The following is a 17,545-nucleotide window of genomic DNA, read 5'->3' on the forward strand; positions in this document are numbered from 1 at the left end:
AAAAATGTTGCTCCCTTTATACTTGCTCCTCTTCTGTAGAGCTAGCTAGATACTCACATACTCCAAACTAGAGATGTACCGATCCGATATTACGTATCGGTATTGGTCCGATACTGACGTCAATTACTGGATCGGATATCGGAGGGAAATAAAAAATGTAATCTGATCCATTAAATATCAAAAAACCTCACAAAACTTGCAACATGGCGTAACTCGGCTCATAACCGTAGCACATCGGAGCAGTGTGCATCACGTGATAGAGCGGCCATCCGGCATTTCATCTCCGAGGAAGTTATCCCAGAGAGAAGTAAAGCAAGTGTGTAAGTTCGTCTCTGAATGTTTATAAACCTTTCCCGCCTTAAGCTTAACAACCGATATATGGAGCGACTGCCTCTTCTCTCTCCCTCCCTCTCCTGCTGCTACTTCAGTCATGAAACTGATCAATGATCAGCTGATCGGCTTTTCTGTCAGGAGTCCGTCTCTCTTGTTTGTTTTTGGCCCACTTCACACCAGAAAGAGGAAACCAGCAACTGAACAACAGCAGCACGTTTAAGCTTGATAAGCTGTTGTTAGGATTTATTTAATATTAGTTTGTACACCAGGATCCTTTTCTATGTAGCTGACGGCTGGTAACTGTGCAGGGGCGGATCTAGCAAAGTTTAGCCAGGGGGGCCGATAGGGCATGAACAGGGAAAAGGGGGCACAAAGACATACTTTTCTTTCTTATTCTCATTTAAAATGTCAAGCTTTTATTAAATAATTATCTGACACCCAAAGTTTTAATTTGATGTAAAATGAATAGAAGTCCATTACTGTATATAGTAACTATTAAGTCTAATATATACCCCAGTAAGCTTTTCCTTTGGGAAGGTACTATCTGTGCAGTCTGCAATTCTGTTAAAGAAAGATGTTGAATCTATTTAATATTTCTTGAAAAATGATTGATTTCTGTGCATTTTCTTTTCACACTGCATCAAATTAAGATTGATTACGTCGATTAAGCATCATGAGGTGCAGCGTGAGGGGTAGTTCCCTATTTTGTTTTTGCTTTTTTGTTGCTGGGAGTTGGAACCCTATCCGGTCGTTAAGTCTGACGTGCCGTGTCTGGGCCTAAACTCCGCTGCAGGTCCATATATCAAACGATCACTATGGCATTACTGAGAGTTGAAAAACTGTCTAAAGTCTTTCATCTTTAATAAAATGATCAGCGTTCTGCTCTACCAGGTGTAACAATTGAGTTTAACATCCAGGCATCCATGAAAACGGAATTTATGACATTTAACGGAGTTAGAAGTTAGCAGGAAGTTAGCTCGCTAGCTTCTATCTAAATACAATATAGCATGTCCTGACTGCGGGGTTTTGGAAACAAATTAAAACGTACAGCTCTGCTATCACTTCCAACATAAATGAAGACGGAAAACTAAACAGCAGTGACGTTTGTAAGGTTACTGAAGTTTGGCTAGCTGGTATATAATGATGTGCTACGTGACCGCTAGTGACACAGCTATGTTAGCATAGCAAGCTAACTTTTTTCCCACTCGATAAAAGTTAACGTGAGTGTTCTGGGTGGTCAGGAACAAATGTAATCGCATGGCAGGATGCTGTAAAAGGACCAAACTTCAGCCAGGAGAACAACTGAGATAATCCATCCACAATACGAGGTTAGTCATTCATATACTGCTGCATGGGCTGGGCTGTAGTTACATCCTAGGGTTTTAAAAACTGAGCTTAAATAAATAATTAGCGGTAATAAAAGCCGAGTGAGGTCAACAGGGATCACTGACTGTTTTAGGAGCTTTTTGAGATCAAATAGAAGAAAATACAAAACATTAAACATGTTAACAACACAAAAGCCATATTAAACACAGACTACTTTAGGTCCGGAAGTAGGATTCGTCATGTCATCACTTAACGACCGGATTAGTTAGGTTGCTTAATATTTACGCTAAGTACTCTTTAAAATACCAGAATAGGGAGGATGGAGCAGGTTTAAGTTTATTAGATTGATCAGTATTGCTGAACTATGAAATTTTTTTTTTGCATACAGGTATAACAGAATACCTTTAGTCTTGTTGTTTTTTAAACTTGAGTATGACTTTGATCATCTGAAAGGCAGGACTGCTGTGTCAAACATTACTTCCTGGAAAAAAAAAAAGAAAGAAAGAAGAAAAACAAACAAATAAATAAATAAATAAAGTTGAGTATGAACTTATACAAAATGCAGCAAGATAAAAAAAACAGTTTTATTGATTAAAAAACACTATATCGGATTCATATCGGTATCGGCAGATATCCAAATTTATGATATTGGTATCGGACATAAAAAAGTGGTATCGTGCCATCTCTACTACAAACACAACTTACGGATATCTACACAGCTCTGAAGTTTGCCCTGCTGAAGTGTAGATTTTATTACAGCAAAGTAGAACCAAGTTCAGTCTCTTGAAGATTTGCAGGAGTGTTAAGTAACACTTATTATTACACATATTATTCTGTATGTCAGCTGCGATACACACTACCTAATTATTTTTGTACAACTTGAATGTACCTACCAAAAACAACAACAGCAACATTTGACTTCAGTACCAAACACAACAATTTGACAATTGTTGCAAACATTTGCACATATACTTTTTCCACAGTGAAAACAAAAACAAGGCTACAGCACATTTTACCTGCAATGCCTGGAAAGAATCTGCTGACAGATTTTGATGACATACGATGCTGCTTTCTGAAAGCTGTTGGGCTCATCAGCTATAATTCATAGTGAAGTTACAACTACATGTATAGCAAGAAGTATAGCAATACACAATTTGAGATGTTGTTTTTTTATTTTTAATAAAACATGATGTTTTAAAATAAGTCACTTAAAAAATCATTTTGTTTCATTTAACCCTTTACCTCTAATGAATAATCTAATCCTTTCTGTGCTCTCGATTACCTTTTCTTTCCTACTTAATCTTCTTTTTATAAACTATATCTGTGATATTTTTGTCTCTTTTCCCTGCTCCCTGCCTACTCTGGTTGCCCCACTGGCTCATAAACCTTGCATGCCTCATTACAGGTTTGGGCTTTCTACTCTGGTGGCCAGTGTTTGGGTCCTCTCATCACTGTAACATCACACTATACATGGTTTCTGCAAATGAGGTTAAACATGCTTTGGTGGCAGGAGTAGCTTAGGTGGTTGAGTAGGCTGGCCTTTAAATGTTGGGTTGGTTCAATGCCCGATTCCTCCTGTCTGCATGTTGTGCCTGTGAACATGAATCCAGGAAATGCTCCTGGCATGTTTTGGAAAAATGTGGAAGCCCATTAGGACAAAACATGCCTGCCAAATAAATGTAATGAAAGGCTGGCCACAATCATAACACGATGGCGATCCCACAGACCTCCTTCCCACTCGCTCAGCATAAACATATTTCTCATAAGCTATAAACACTGTTAAGATATTGGTTTAAAAACTGTTGTTCGTAAGTGACTGTCTTTAGGTGCTGCAGCTTAATTTGCAATGGAAGAGTGGGTGCTAGCTTTCTCAAATCTAATTTACTGGCTGTCAGAGCGAATGCGGTAACTTGATTCGGGAGTTTTTCAAAGCAGATATCTAAAGCTCAGTGAGATTGCACTCACACCACGCTACAGTGGAAAATCAACAGTGAACCAGAGGAGTTTTTTCAGAGGTACACCAAACAAAAAGAACGCAGAATCACACGACTGCGCAGAAGTCAATAAACAGGTACGCACGGCAGTTCCACTCTCCCCAGTGAAACTATCATGCATCTCTCAGAGCGCAGATATTATTCGAACATACTGAACTGAGTCATTATGGCCCATCACAATGTATCCATCATGGCGGACCTCTTCCATCTCTCTCAACATGATGGCTCTGCCTCTTTTCCCGTCTCCCACTGAGGTCTGTGGAAAATAAACAGGCTCACAAACACACACACAAAATCCCCCCCTTTCGCTTTTCCTACATTGTTTTGCTCCATTCTCTCCCTTGTGCTTCTTGACTCTACTGTCATTTCCCCCATCTCTTCTTCCTGTTTTTGTGAGGTGAACATTTCAAATCACCCTTGAGATGCACACTGTCTGCGACCTTCACAGTTTCTCTTACTCCGTCTGTCACCCCCCCCCCCCTTTTTTTTTTCTTGTGTGCTTTTCCTTTGTACTCCGATATCTTTATGTGGGGCATCCCCCCACACCACCCCCACAAACTCCCCATCCCCGCTTATTGTCCAGCTCTTCTCTCTATTCTGTCATCTCTTTCAGCCTCTCTGGCTTGCACACTGTCTGTCTTGCTCCATCTATTTGTCAGAGATTCAGCGTGTCTCATTTATAAAAGGTGTTCAGTTTCACACAGCATTCCTCGTTTTAAAAATTGCCTTTTTTTTTGGTTGTTGTTTTTTGCAAGAATTTTCTTTGTTTTGTGAATGCGCGTGAATGGCTCATTGTTTCACCAGTTATATTGTCTAAAGTAACTGAACATTGAAACCTAGGATGAAGAATGCAAATGTGGCCCTGTGTGTGTTTGTAACCTGAAAGGCACACACACACACACACACACACACACACTTCTTCATTTCAATGAGTCACCCTGTTTCTCCTCTCATTTGACTCAAGGAAAGCACTGAACAGCTTCCTGAGCACTGTCGCTGTGCTCATCCAACCGTCCTCGCACTCAGCCTCCTCCCTACACATCAAAAGCGCACGTACACAAACTCAAAACTTTGCACTTTTCATTATTGTTGCATGTCTTACCTACGAGGCACAGAAAAAAGACTCGGAGAGAAGCTAATTTCTGTCTACAACAATTTTCAAAAACAAAGTAAGCACATGCAAATGAGCTTTATTTACTGTGGTGCCTAATTTGAACAGTGCATCCCCAAACTCCTCATTATGATAATGCTCTCTGCAACACATTAGATGGTAAACACATGTATGCCCAAAAATCTCCAAAAAACGTACATAAAGAAACACACTTAATTCTCAGCAGGTCTCTTTTCCTTTAAGACTCAGATCCAAAAAGGGGGGGAAAAAGCTATGCAAGGGAACAGCAAAGGCAGGTAGGGGGGCTGAGAGTGTATTTTGTGTATGTGTGTATGTTTTATGCGTGCCTGCAGAGTTCTTGGAGAAACTAGGGCTGTTCTCAAAGATGTAAGACTTGTTCTGACTGTTAAAATACATAGTCAGAGGTGAGGCGGAAGAAGTAAGAGGAAGCATAAGGGATTGAACTGATAAATGATGAGGAGAGTGAGTGATGAGCAACAGACTGTTGACCAGCTGGGAGGAGGAAGCTTTGTCTCTCACCTGCCAGAAGATGTTGTCAATGGTGTTGCCTAGAAATCCTTCTCTGTTGTCAGATGACAGCAGCTTGGGCCCCAGTATCGTCATGAACTCCTCAAAATCCACCTGGCCGTCCCCTGCAGGTAGACAAACACACACACAGAAAAAGAGGAGCAAGGAGACAGACCAGCACAAAAAAACAATCAGATACTGAGACAGGAAGGATGGCAAAGCAGAGTTAAATAATGCATTTTATGACAAAGTTCATTTCTTTCCAGAAACAAAGGAGACAGATCAACAGATGGGTGTGTGCTTTCATCCATGACGAGCACTCGTGCAGCATCGGCCTTAATTCACCTTTCGGATACAATGCGTGGACCTGCACGAGTGTGTGCCTGTGTGTGTCTGTGGGACTGATTTTTGTGACAATTCAGGGATCATTTGGCAGATTTAAATTCAAAAGAGACAACTTTGCGTGTGCTTGCATTATGTATTCTGCAGCCGTATGTTGTTATAGATAACAGTCAACAGGCAGCGCCCCGTGGAATAAATACACGCACTATGGCAGCACATTGTAAACACCATAAAACACCCAGACTTATTACACTGTATATTGCCAATATTGATTTTATGACCAGTTAAAATTGTTATCTAATGTTCGGATTATTACGTGTTATCGTAAGGAGCATATTAGACGCATTAGTAGTCTGGACAAGGTGCGGTAATGTGTGAGAACACCGTTGTGTGTGCCAATTATTTTTTTTATTCCTTCCTGAAAATTATTTGTAATTTGGAAGATATAATAGAAAAAATGATTCAAACAATACTCACAGAGAGCCTGAAAATGTTCTATAAACACACCAACAATTCAGTATGTTGAATACAAAATTAAGTTTTTGGTATATGAAGACATTCTTCTGAAGAAAATATATCTTCCTATACTTATTACAAAATTATGCATTTTTTGCAGTAAATGTCTTATTATCACTTTTAAATTATTTTTCAAAAATGACTAGGAGATTACAGACCCATAAAATAAACCATTATCTTGTATTATAGGATACTGCGCACATGAAAGAGCATCAGCTTGGTTCCAAAGCCTGACTACAGCTTCTCAAAAGAAATTTGAATTAACATAATATAGAATAATCTTATTTTTTTAAGACTATTTGCCTAAAGCTGAGGGAAAAGGATAATGCCGGATATCAGAGGATCAAGAATGCTTAAGAACTGATTTAATTATACATATAAAATACATCCGAAGAACTGCGCAGGTTTTCTGACACCTTATAAAATTTCTCATTCTTAAAATAATTTTGCCTTTCAGTGCTTTATGAGCGGTGACATGGGGATGATAGCAGTCAGGGGTAAAGGATTTTAAAAGAGATACTGTCTCTCAGCAGAACAAATGGCAGCGCTGCTCTCAAGCTGCTCATGGATGCAAAAAGCTTCTAGCTTTGACCTTTGATATTTACAGTGAGCCGTGAAAACAAGAGCAGGCTGATAAGAACCGGCTGAAAGACTGACTAGCTGGTTTGTGATTCAGGGACTGCTGATGAGAAATTGCGGCCCTCTGAAAATTTACAAGCAAAGCAGGAGTTTAAGGAGGAGGCAGGTTCTCTCTCTGTTGTCTCCAGGTGAATTAATTTTAGATAAGTGACCACCTGCTGCCATTTAGGCACTTCAAAGTTTGAAGGACACTGTAACTAAAACTAAAACCCCTTTTTAGCCTCAAGCAAGTGAAAGAGGAATTAATTTCTGCAAGACTGCATTTCTTAAGTCATTTACACTTCATTCAGAATGCAACACATTTAAAGATAATGATAAGCTTCTCTCTAAAAGGATAACATTACAACATTTTTTATTCCAATATAAACATGTGTTTTGCATATCGTTAGCTTCATAGCATAAGTGCCTAAGTCATTTTTTGGTCAAATTGAGATTTTTGCCTAACTTTACTCCCCTACCACTGCTGCATCATCCTGTCCGTCTGAAACACAAAACACAAAAAAATGACTTAGGCACTTATGCTATGAAGCTAACGATATGTGAAAATGCATGGTTTGCTGCTCCATGCATGCACCCAAGAGTGTGTCCTTATGTAGCATCTTACCATCCATGTCCAGTCTCTGCATGATGATGGCTAACTCCACTTCACTGGGCATGTAACCCAGGGAACGCATGGCCATGCCCAGCTCCTGTTTGGAGATGAAACCATTCCCATCACGATCCAGAACACGGAATGCCTCACGGATCTCTGCGCAGCAAACATACAACACATCGCTGTGCATCACTGTCAGTCTCTCAGCTTCTTTATCTTGTTTGAGGAGATAAGACACATGTTTTAAAAGTTAAACCTACACACTTATCATAGATAAAACTCTCTGTAAATATTTATCTTGTTGAGGTCACTGTGTTGGTTTCTGGTTAGTTGGGAATAAAGTTGCAAACTTCTTAATTTATGTTATAAGCTGGAAACTGAAACAGCCAGTGAAATCTCTTTATTGGCATTTCCCAAACCTCTTTCTTGTGTTTATATTAAATTATGTTTTGTTTTATTCATTTACATTAATTCATTCATATTTAAGTTACTTTGATTGATACGCAAAATGCAATTGCGTTAATAGTAATTGTTTCTGTCTCTGGGAACAAAGCAGCATGGTGTCGATTAAATGTCTAGCAGCTGAACTGCACGGATTGTTCATTAAACAAGATTACCATGAACCATAAAAAAGTGGCAAACATCAATATTTTTCACATCAGCAATCGATCAAATGCCTACTTGTACGTTAAATGGGTCACAACGAGTGACAGTCAGTTCCTCTCAGCTCTATAGAGTTTCTGCTCACATTTTTGAATTTCCAGCCTTAAGCGTGACTGTTTGCATTCAGTCTCACATGCTGCTGCATGATGCAGCTGTTTTCTGCATCGTAGCTTCCCACCTCACAATCTACCACATCTCACAGGTTATTGGCCGTAAAACAACAAATATGACCTTGACCTTGAGCATAATATGGGTGATCATTGTGTTTAAGTGTGATTAAATTCTGGGCAATGCTGCAGAAGGAGCAGTAATTCTTGTGAACTCCAGACAAATGAATGAATGGATAAAGATATAAGGAAGGTTCTGTATGGGCTCACTGGTCATTTGGATGAATGAGCTAAAAGGCTTCCTTGACCTCTTTGTGCACAACCTGCTCAGCTCCAAACAGCAGACAGACAAATTAGCTGCTAACTGATGGACATGAAGCGGCAGGACAGAAGATCATTGAGAGTTTATAGAGACAAAAACAAAGTCCAAACGAAAAAAAAAATGTATATATATATATATGTGTGTGTGTGTGTGTGTGTGTGTGTGTGTGTGTGTGTGTGTGTGTGTAATTTAACCCAACAATTTCTGTGCCAAAATCAATGCTAATCATTTTAATCGCAGGTCAAAGTCATGTGACTTATTTGAAATGTTGTCAGGGAAACTAAAATACATTTTAATGTTTTAAATATGAGGGCAATCCGGTTGTTCAGTGATGACTTCCTGCTAACTTCTCTCTCCGTTAAATGTCATAAATTCCGTCTTCATGGATGCCTGGATGTTAAACTCAATTGTTACACCTGGTAGAGCAGAACGCTGATCATTTTATTAAAGATGAAAGACTTTAGACAGTTTTTCAACTCTCAGTAATGCCATAGTGATCGTTTGATATATGGACCTGCAGCAGAGTTTAGACCCAGACACGGCTAGTGACGTCAGACTGAACAATCGGATTGCAAACAACCCGCTCTCTGGTTCGATTTAACAACAATGTTCATACCGTCTCCAGCCTCATAAAATGAAAAACTAAAAATGCAACAGTGAGTCATCAGATGGTGTCAGGGAGATGGACTAATCCATGGGAAAGAAATTAATCATTAACAGGATTTAGCAGGTTTGTAGCTGGTGCTGAAAGGTGCTTCCCTGGTGTTGATAACAGGCTTCCCCATTAACTGGAAGTGCCACAGACAAATCAAGGTGAGAGTGATCTCCCGCCCTCGCTTCCTTCGTCCCTCTCTCCCTGTTCTTGCTCTTTTACATCTTTGTGTACTCAGTGTATTTTACAAACCCCGAGGGAACTGTCCCAATCCCTCCACGCAGCACAATCACCACAAGAACTGCCAAGAGCATTTCCGACTCTCTCCTCCCACATAAAAGGCTTACTTCTATCTTCAAATTGTAAGTAAACACACGGCTTGCAAGGCATCTATCTTTTCATGCAGCAGAATTACTCAAACCTCCGAGGACCGTCTTACAAAATACATTGGTCAATCTCGGGGCTAATTACCTGTCAATCAGTTAGCGCTGTCTGAGAAGAGGAGGGAGCTCTGATTTGGAGTTAGGGGTCGAACTCAACGACGCTATAAAGACGACAGAGGTGGGACAAGCTTTGCAGGACTTTATCTAATATCTTTTAGCGAGCAAGCATTCAGTGCGTTGCGGATCATTTTTTGCTTCAGGGGTCGGAGCGGGTGCCATTTCACCTAGCGTTCTGCAAATCTTTACAGAAGGAACACAACCAAAAGCACAATTTCCCAAAGACTAATCCCTTTTTCAAACCTTAAACAATGAATTTTACATGAAGTTCATCTCTCTGTGTCTCTCTCAGGCCTCGTGTCATTAATATTCTTATCCTGACATGCAGCTCCTTCCTTCCTTTGTGTATTAAGTCAGCCTCAGATCTGTCTCCTATGCCTGTCTTTTCACTGTCAGTTGCGTGAGAGCTGAAGTTCAGTCACAGCCCCCGCCTAAGCCTGTAAATATCCCCTACGGCTGATAACTAGACTCAAGCACCATGCCACTGCCTCCCCCAACAAAATAAAGTGAGAAACAGAGGCGAGGGATTGGGAATGCGGGTGAATGTGCGGCCTCCCAAAACAAAGTGAAATGTATTTGTATGCAGCTCAACAGTGAAGAGTAGATTTTCAACAGGGTACAAATGAGCTAGTCCCTGATATATTACTGTGAAATGCCTGTGTGTGTTCGTGTGTTAGGCTCCAAACCTGCCTGTGCATGACTCGGTATTATGTGGTCAACCCCCAGGACTATACATGTTCTTGATGTGATTGATGAAATGCCTTAAAACTAGAGAAATGACAGGAGGGATCTACACAGGGGTGATTAACTAGCTTTCTATCTGCAGTAACAGATGATCCTAGAAGAACCTTCAGCATCTCTCTGAAGTGGGATTAGGAGTTTTCAAATGCTGGCAGCATATACCACTGATATTTGGTCCACATCAAACAGTCCCATTGCTTACAACGAAGCTGTAGCTGACAGGCACTAGATAAGACCACATCAGGATGTCTGGAACCTAAGAGTCCAGATTCAATTTATATAAAAGCTCTACACACGGCCAGACTACTTTCACGTTCTTGCTGCCCTTGACTAACAAGACACAGACAGAGGCCAACCAGACTAATGATGATGAGACGTTTTACTGTACCCGCTCTGCTCGCAGTAAAGCAACTGTTTTATTGAACTGGGTTGAGTTTAGTTGTGCACAAGGGACGCTGGATTAAAAGATTTATACTACAAAGTACTTCATACCAAAGCTCATTCGAGCAAGCTACAATGGGCCACATGTATAAGCACAAACAAACAGGCACAGTCAGAGAGTCAGAGACAAACGCTCATGCTCTCATTCCTCGGTCTATGGCAGGATTAGCTGTTTGTTTCATATCAAAGCACAACCACAGGGTAAGAAGTCTTTGTTTTTTACACCTGGTCAATCACATCAAATCAGGACCCAGATGTACTGCATGCACAGCACGATTTTGGATCGCTGCAGAAAAGCTGGCACTCAGTGAAGTGCGCCCATGATGTATAAATTCAGTCAAGGCCAGTTTAAAGGAAAACCCTATTTGTTTTCCCAGGTTAAAGGACAATAAAGATAAATTTTCACTCACCAAAGTAATCGCCGGGAAAGAAAAGCATAATTACGTCAGATTAGTTGCCATTTAATTTACCAGCACTACTGGCAGTTAGCACCTACAGGGTTGATCGTTATCAACCCTGTAGGACACATCTACTGTTTATTTTGGATGTCGAATTTGATTTAGGAAGTCTTTCTTCCTACTGTGGTGAATGTTTATACGGTTACATGCGCATCAACACAAGAGTCGAGGCAAGTCTTGGGCTGAAACAACCCAACATTCACTAGAGAAAAATAAACAGCCTGCACATTGCAGCTCTTCATCAGACCTTTATGAGCCAGACGCTCAAAAAGTTAGTTTTCATGATGCAATAAACAGATAAAACTTGGGCCCCACAGTGGGTTAGATGTTGATTCTTGTGTTTATAACATGGCTGCAGTTTTATCACTTCTCTTTCGTGGTCCTTATAAATCTGACTAACTGTGGGGATTTGTTTACAAAGAGTCTATGAACCAGTTTAAAGGGAACACTTGCTGTACTGAATCCATGTTTTTTTTTTAGTAATGTTGCTAGATTCCTCGTAGTAGATTAAGATCTTAACTGATAAAACTATTGGTCAGAGCTGCAAAAATAAACCTCCTTAAAATAGTCTTTTTCTGGTTATTTACACACACAAACATTACAAAAAGGTGTATTTTTGCTCAAATTATTAATGTGTAGCGTTGCTTTCCAAGAATCTATTTGCCACATCAAAGCCTTTGGTGCGAACACGTAACATCAATTTTCATGGAAGATGAATTTGAATTGAAAACTTAAATTACCATACCAGTATCAACTGGTCATATATACATTCTGTCAGACACTGCTTCCTTCTGAGCCCATTGAATTGATTTTATTTCCTGAGCACTATAATTGGAAACCAATGAATCCAGTCAAGCTCAGACAAAGTGGCTAAATGGAAAAACTTTTCCTCTGGAGACTTGGAGCAGTGTAACTGCATTGTTCTGGCAGCGAACCATTAATTGCTAGTACCTCACACTTCATTCTGCATCCCCACAGACTCCCCCCTTCTCTCGCTCCCTTTGTCAGCACACTCACCTCCCAGCTCCTCAGTGGAGAGGCTGGTTAGCTGGAAGGCTTCGTTCCCCTCTGCCAGGGAGCTGCTCAGGTAGTTGTCTGGATAGAGCAGGCCCGCCCGCACATGGTGGAATGGCATCTTCTCCCTGCAGAGCACACATACACACAATCTAAATAAGCTATGCATGCCACAGGTAAGAATGAGGTGAGAATGTGTGGCAAAGCATGGGTATTCTAAGCAGTCATGAGCCCTTTTTTAGAAACACGAGGTCCTGCTGAGGCAACATTGTTCCTTCCACACTTCTAATGTTCAATCCAGTCTCCTCCTTTCAGAATCGCAGTGACAAATTATGTAATCACATTATAATTCAACGGAGTCACAGAAAATATTCCACTACTATTGTTCTGATAATACCCTCATAGTACAGTCAGGCGATTCATCTCCTATTGTCTTTGTCCTGCTTGGTCTTTGTTCAGTCTCCTTGGTCCACAGAGGAGAAGCGCCACACGCTTGCCAGATATAATTCTTCTAACCCTCCCTGTCAGATCTACTGACTAGCTGTCCCTCCAGACAGTCCCAAACGCCACCCAACACCTCGCTGAGACACCTCGGGGCGAGACAGGGCATCAATCAACCGTGGCCCACGCTGTCGTATGATCAGAGCCATTCTCTGTTTTGATTCATGAGAGTCATGCCTCTGAGGGCTTGTAATATTTTGACACTTTGGCGATATGCTTCATGTTATATTCCTGCCAATAGTACACAGTGAACTGAGCTGAAGGGAGGGAGAAAAAGAAAGAAAGATAGATGGATAGATAGGTAGGTAGGAAGAGATAGAGATCCCAATAGGATTTTGCGAGCCAGCCACTGCCAGACAGGAGAGATAGATTTGGAAGTGGGGGTATCTATGAGATGGGAAACATGGCAGAAATATAAACCATCTCCTCTCCTTCTAGACTGAAATCCTTTTTGGATTTTGGAATTGGAGCAGAGGGAAGAAAATTACCCAAAGTGTGCAAAGACAAAAACAGCCTAAAAGGTAAGAGCAGTGCGATTGCCTGTTCTGATGATCTGTGGAGGGCATCAGGGGTGAAAATTGCATATGTGCATGAGAGAGGCAGACAGCAAACAAAGTGCGTGCAGGGAAGTATTTATGTATCCATAGTTTTGTGCGCTCGGAGGAAATTTGCTCTTTGGTCCATCTGCTCCTGGGTCTACTCGTGCCTCACCTGCACATTAAAGGTACTGCGGTCACCGTGGCAACATATATCTGTTCTGCAGACATCGGTCTCAGCCAACAAGACGCAAACACACACAGACAGACTGAGGCCTCATTATTAAACATTTCCAGGTACTACCTGCAGTGGCTGCATGTCACATGGAGAAATAAAATGAAAGCTTAATGTGAGAATATTTGCGTTAATTCATAATTAAAAAGTTCAAATGTTTCCAAACAGTTTAATAGAATCACAGGGCTTTCTGCTTCAGCTATACTTACTTTGGTGTGACCAGTGGAGGGTGGTTGTTACTAACTACTGTTGCTTTGTAACAGACACTGAGCTGTTTTCACACATAAACTTCAAATGCATTCTCACTACTAGAGTTCCAGTTGGTTTTGGAGAAGGGTGGTGCTTACTTAGAGCATGCACAAAGAAGACCACATGGGCTTGACTGGTCATCTTGCAGACTTTAAACTATAAGGAGCTGCAGGTAAAAGAGGCTTTGATATCAGATCAAAGGTATTCGGACATTTGCTTTGTCACGTGCAGCACTACAGAGAAGTGAGAAACAACACAAAAACACTCCAGGGCTGCAGTGCATGTGTGATAATGGCTCATTAATTCTGTTGCTTTTACCCCACATTTACTGCACTTTGCTGCCACGCTGGCTCCTGTTTTCCAAAAATTACTCGAAGGTGCTTTGTGTGGATTGGCAACATCAGTGAAATACAACCACACTGAGATTCAGCTCATTTAGAAACTGGCTTGCATGGCTGCAGGTTCAAATCCTTCATCTTCATGTTCTCACAGCAGAATTTAATAACTTAAAGCAAGGTTTGGGTCATACTTGTCAAGTCATTTTGTTTCATTGTTGCTAAGCTCAGCAGCAGCAGGTAGGTAGTTGAACAGCTTTATAAACTGTCTTCCCCTCACCTAATCACATTATTACTTAAGACTCCTCTTAATTTTGTCTATGTTAGCCTGCTGCCCATTAACGAAATAGTATTAACAATAAATTAAGACAATTAAAATGACTCTTACTTTGTATTGTGGTAGAAAAAAAATGTAATAAAATAACTTAAAATGAATATTTCCCATTAAGTAACCCAACACTGGGATACACATGACATCTCAGTCTGAACTAAAACTAAAACAATAAACATTGCATCTGGGAAAATGTGCAAAAGATGAGAAGGTGACAATCTCCTAGTCAAATGCAGCATTGATGCCGAATTTTATTGCCACTGACATCATTTTTTTCATTCGACTTATATCTTTCATGCTCAATTTATTTTTTTATTTTTTCTGTCAGATTTTGTTCATTCACAGTGACATAAATCTAACCCCATATGTGAGCACTATGAATGCTGTCCAGCCTAAAAATGTGGCATTATCTGCATATTTGATAAGACACTCCACCCTCCAGTGCTGCAGTTAAAAGCTATACGATAGTTACTTTTGATTTGGGGGATTCAGAACAAGTCATGTGCATAACCTGATCCTTGCTTTTGGCACATTTGTTCTGATGTATGCATGCATGCTGTTTATTTGTCATGGTTTAGCAGTCTGCTGCGGATATCCAGTATTTAGCCTATGGGAACAAAACGACGACGGCAGTAATGAAGATTTAATGTGTGAACATTAGCCACAGAATAAATTCTCAAATTCTTCAACGACTCAAATGAGCAGGAAATGGGAATTATTCAATCAGCGGACAAATAAATAAGACATATGATATGAAATTAATATGAGAATGTATTGCAACAGTCCATCTGTTCACACAATTGTTCCCCTGATAGAAACGCCCACTCACTCGTGGCAAAAACCAGCAGACACGCGTGCACAAAAATCAAACACTTGCACACCGGTCCTTTCTCTCTGTTGTTTTCCATCCTTCCCTGACATTCTCCTTTATATCTTTGGATGGTGGGTTTTTTTCTACTTGTGAAATCACCCACTGTTGTCACAGAGATGGACATTAGCGCTGACATGATTTAGCAGAGGGCCACCATCTGATAAGCTTCATTCACTGTGTGAGAGCAGGATGAGGAATAGTGGAATAGTGGACATAAAGGCAGGTGTGTTCGTGGGGCATGCAGGGGCAAAGGGGATGAAAGGAGCGAATCAAAGTGGGCTGACTGACAGTGTTTGAACTGTGGGGTCACTTGCGCCCCAGGTAGCCCATTTTCAAGTCTGCAATGGTGGTGATCAGAACAGATTTGAGCTCAGAGAGGAGAGGCTGAGATGAAGCGAAACGAGGTACTGTGAGTGAGAGAAAAAAAAAGCGTTGCATAGGGAAAATGGAGAATAATGGTTTTTTTTCTCACCTTCCTCACCTCTTCCCCATGGAGTAAAATGCATTAGCAGAATAGTAGGAAAGAGATGAGGGGATCACACCATTGCTTTTTTTCCAGCAGCGTATGCACAGTGCAACCATCAAAAGCAGGCAATCCTACAACAGATTAACAATATCAGATTTTCTCATCGACATCAAGGAGAACAGGTTTTTACTTCTACTGCAGCCAACAGTTAACCATCGAAACATACAACTACTAACTACAACTAAGCCATTAAACATCATCCAAGGCTTCTCTGATGTGCACGAGAGCTGTAAGCAGGCCCAGGAGATAGATACCAGATAAACGAACCAATGATCCTCTCTGCACTTCAAGCCAGTAAAACATCATTTTTTCTCTTCATGTCTCCTTCACTTTCAGTTAAAGCCTATGCCACCTGCCAACATCAATGAAAGAGCACAGCTGATCATCTGAAGCACCAGTGCTGGAAACAGCTAAAATGCCACTCTGTGATTCATCATCCTTCAGTTACTATAAACCACAAAGGAAAAAGAAATATGGAGAGAAGGTCTTGTGAATTTATGGATCAAAGAAAGACATGTGTAAGATCAACAAGAAGCCCACAATAAAGTTGTGTCTTATTAGATTTACAGATTTTAAACCAACAGAAATGGTTAATTAAATAATTCACTGTGCCTCTGCACAATGTCACATTGTCAGCATCCCACTGAAGTCACCTTGGGCAAACTGTCTAGCTGTCACTGCACAGCTGTGATATCAGTTGTCTTTCTTCTGCCCATCAAGGCTGTATTCTAAAAACATCTCCCCAACGAGGCGCTGTATGGGCTGTGAATCCTGCCGCCCCAAACCCCCTCTGCTGGAGTTCATCTTGGGTCAATTTCAATCCCCATCTGCAGCTGCTGCGCTAATTGAGCAGCTCTGCTGAGTATGTGATCTTATATCAGGTGTTTTGAAAGAGGCTGTTAGCATCCCACCCAACAAGGGGGAAAAAAGCTGGACACTCATGATAGTGTTCCATACTGCGCGCCTCTGCGGCGGAGGGAGCGCAGCTGGACACACACCACCCCAAGCTGCCAAGCTGCTGATCTGTCACACACACTCACCGCATAATGGGGTGTGCGAGGATTTGAAAATAAAGAAAAACATTCATGTGTGCTAATACCCCCCCACCCCTCACCTCAACCTCTTTAAACGAAGACTACACGGGAAAAAAAAACAAAGTCAAACTAAATCTACACTCCCAATTACCTATAATACCCACCATCCGTTACCATCCACAGGCGAGTCTCCTCCAGGGTATCAGATGATGAATGTGTGTAAGGCAGGTGACAGATTTGGCCATCACGCTTTATGACTGTGGAGTTTTAGAGCATCTGGCAATGAGAACGAATACAACTGGGCTTTAGACTGCAGCCAGTCTCCATTTATCAGAACCAATATGTGAGCTGCTAAAGCCTGAGAGAACCGGAGAACGGCTGAAGAAGCCACAGAGCATAATGCATAGAGTGAGATGGAGTGTTATGCACCCTGCTGCGTACTGAGACAGTCATACTGTAATTACACTTATGGCGCGTGTGAGATGGACCTATAATCACCTAATCATATCGATCAAACCCACACAGCGCTCTGACTCTCGCAGACAGAAAGATTTTAAGAAATAATATATATTTTCAGATATGCACACACACACACACACACACACACACACACACACACACACACACACACACACACACACACACACA

The 17,545-nt window shown here is 41.0% G+C and overlaps 1 protein-coding gene across 1 annotated transcript in view; it reads right to left on the reverse strand.

Annotated features, from left to right (window-relative positions):
* The window catches only part of caln2 (calneuron 2), a 35,116-nt gene that overhangs the window by 16,129 nt on the left and 1,442 nt on the right, over nucleotides 1-17,545 (reverse strand). Inside the window, exons 2-4 of the mRNA XM_005946785.3 lie at nucleotides 12,283-12,407; nucleotides 7,394-7,537; nucleotides 5,305-5,417 (exon numbers count right to left, since the gene is read on the reverse strand). Of these exons, the coding sequence (XP_005946847.1) occupies nucleotides 5,305-5,417; nucleotides 7,394-7,537; nucleotides 12,283-12,400 (375 nt within the window). The 5' untranslated portion in view covers nucleotides 12,401-12,407. The remainder of the gene's footprint in view (nucleotides 1-5,304; nucleotides 5,418-7,393; nucleotides 7,538-12,282; nucleotides 12,408-17,545) is intronic.

Source organism: Haplochromis burtoni, unplaced genomic scaffold (genome assembly GCF_018398535.1).
Source record: "Haplochromis burtoni strain Fernald_Lab_line unplaced genomic scaffold, NCSU_Asbu1 Contig_493, whole genome shotgun sequence".
Taxonomy (NCBI): Eukaryota; Metazoa; Chordata; class Actinopteri; order Cichliformes; family Cichlidae; genus Haplochromis; species Haplochromis burtoni.